General features: G+C 48.0%; 1 protein-coding gene across 1 annotated transcript; it reads left to right on the forward strand.

The window, feature by feature from the left end:
* The first annotated feature begins 1,078 nt into the window (after window positions 1-1,078).
* Window positions 1,079-1,378, forward strand: LOC102848043 (immortalization up-regulated protein-like). The gene has a single exon (XM_006879601.1). The coding sequence runs from the start codon at window positions 1,079-1,081 to the stop codon at window positions 1,376-1,378; it is 300 nt and encodes a 99-aa protein (XP_006879663.1).
* Window positions 1,379-1,727: the final 349 nt, after the last annotated feature.

A 1,727-nucleotide genomic window follows, 5' to 3' on the forward strand; every position in this document is an offset into this window, starting at 1 on the left:
ACAAGAGGTTCACTGCCCACAACTGGGCCTCTGTGGCAACGGAGTCAATAGCTACTCCTGACAACCCTATACGTGTCAGGGGAAACTTGTGCTCTATAAGGGTTGGGTTTGTGGGGTTTTTTCACATTGTCCTAATTGACATTTTATTTTATGTACAAAGCCTTGGTCTTGTTTCTTGTCACGTAGACGTCTTGGGGAAACTATTCAAGGATGATCAATCATTTAGCCCAATTTGATAAAAATGATGTCCTTGGTGTGGTGAGGGGAACACCGGCAGCGCATATTGAATCCGTGTTTGTGGATCAGTCAGTGCAGATTTGACTCTGGGCTATACAAGGAGGAATGTGGTATCAGAATTGGTGGAAGATTCATTAACAACCTGTGTTATGCAGATGACACGGCAAGAGTGGGAACCCTGGTGGATTTTCACGGGTGACTCTAGTAGAGCAGCTGGTGACCCATCTTTCTTGGAAGGAGGTGTCAGGACTATAAGCTCCCTAAAGGGTTTTGATAGCTCATTTTCTTGGAAGTGGATTGCCAGGCATTTCTTCTGAGGCACCACTAATGGCAGACTCTGAGAACAATGGGAATCCCAGAACATTTGATTTGTGCTCATGTGAAACCTATACTTGGACCAAAAGACAGTCATTAGAACAGAGCAAGGAGACACTGCATGATTCAAAATTGGGAAGGGGATCTGCCAGGGATGTATTCTGTCTCCATACCTTTTCAATTTGTATGCAGAACAGATCTTCCAGGATGCTGGGCTGTACGAGGAGGAATGTGGCATCAGGATTGGTGGAAGAGTCATCAACAATCTGCGTTATGCAGATGACACAACCCTGCTTGCTGAAACTGAGGAGGACCTGAAGCGCTTGCTGCAGAAGGTCAAGAACTGTAGCCTTCAATACGAATTGGAGCTCAACATCAAGACAACGAAGATTGTTACCACTGGGCCAATTGAAAGCATCAGGATGGATGGTGAAGAGATTGAGCTAGTTAACAGTTTTAGTTTGCTTGGCTCCATGATAAACACTCTTGATACCAGCAGTCCCTGCACACACCTTCACTTGCCACCATGGAGTTCGACCTGGCAGCAGCTATGGACCCCACTTCCAAGAAACTGGTAGGGCCAGGTAATGGAGGGGACCCCAAACACAGCCCCTCCAAAGTCCATGGCCCATCAGTAGCGGGAGTAGCTGCTAAGCCCAGGCACAACAGCAGCAGCTCCAGTGACTCAGAGGCTGAATCTAAGCCCCACGCTGCTGGGTCGGGGGAGCAAAAGAGTACCAAGGACAAGGCCAAGAAACCCAAGCAGAAGAAAAAGAAGGCAGAGAAGGGGCAGAAGGTGGACAAGGGGAAGCAGGCCTCGCGCTGACTGCCTGGGAGGGCGCTCATTAAATCCTCCTTCCTGCAAAAAAAAAAAAAAGGAAATCAAGAAATGAATTGCACTGGGAAAGTCAGCTGTCAGGGACCTCTCCAGAGTACTGAAGAGCAAGGATGTCAGGCTGGAGACTAAGGTGCACCTGATCTGAGCTATGCATCAGAGAGTTGGACAGTGACTTGGGATGATAGAAAGAGAATTGTTGCCTTTGAGCTGTGGTGCTGGAGAAGAGTGTTGAATATACCACGGGCTGTTAGGAAAACAAACAGGTTTGTCCTGGAGAGGGTGAAGCTGGGATGCCCCTTGGAGGCAAGGATTCTGAAGCTTTGCCTGACATACTTTG

Source organism: Elephantulus edwardii, unplaced genomic scaffold (assembly GCF_000299155.1).
Source record: "Elephantulus edwardii isolate Elephantulus edwardi_28Jun2011 unplaced genomic scaffold, EleEdw1.0 scaffold00004, whole genome shotgun sequence".
NCBI classification, from domain to species: Eukaryota; Metazoa; Chordata; class Mammalia; order Macroscelidea; family Macroscelididae; genus Elephantulus; species Elephantulus edwardii.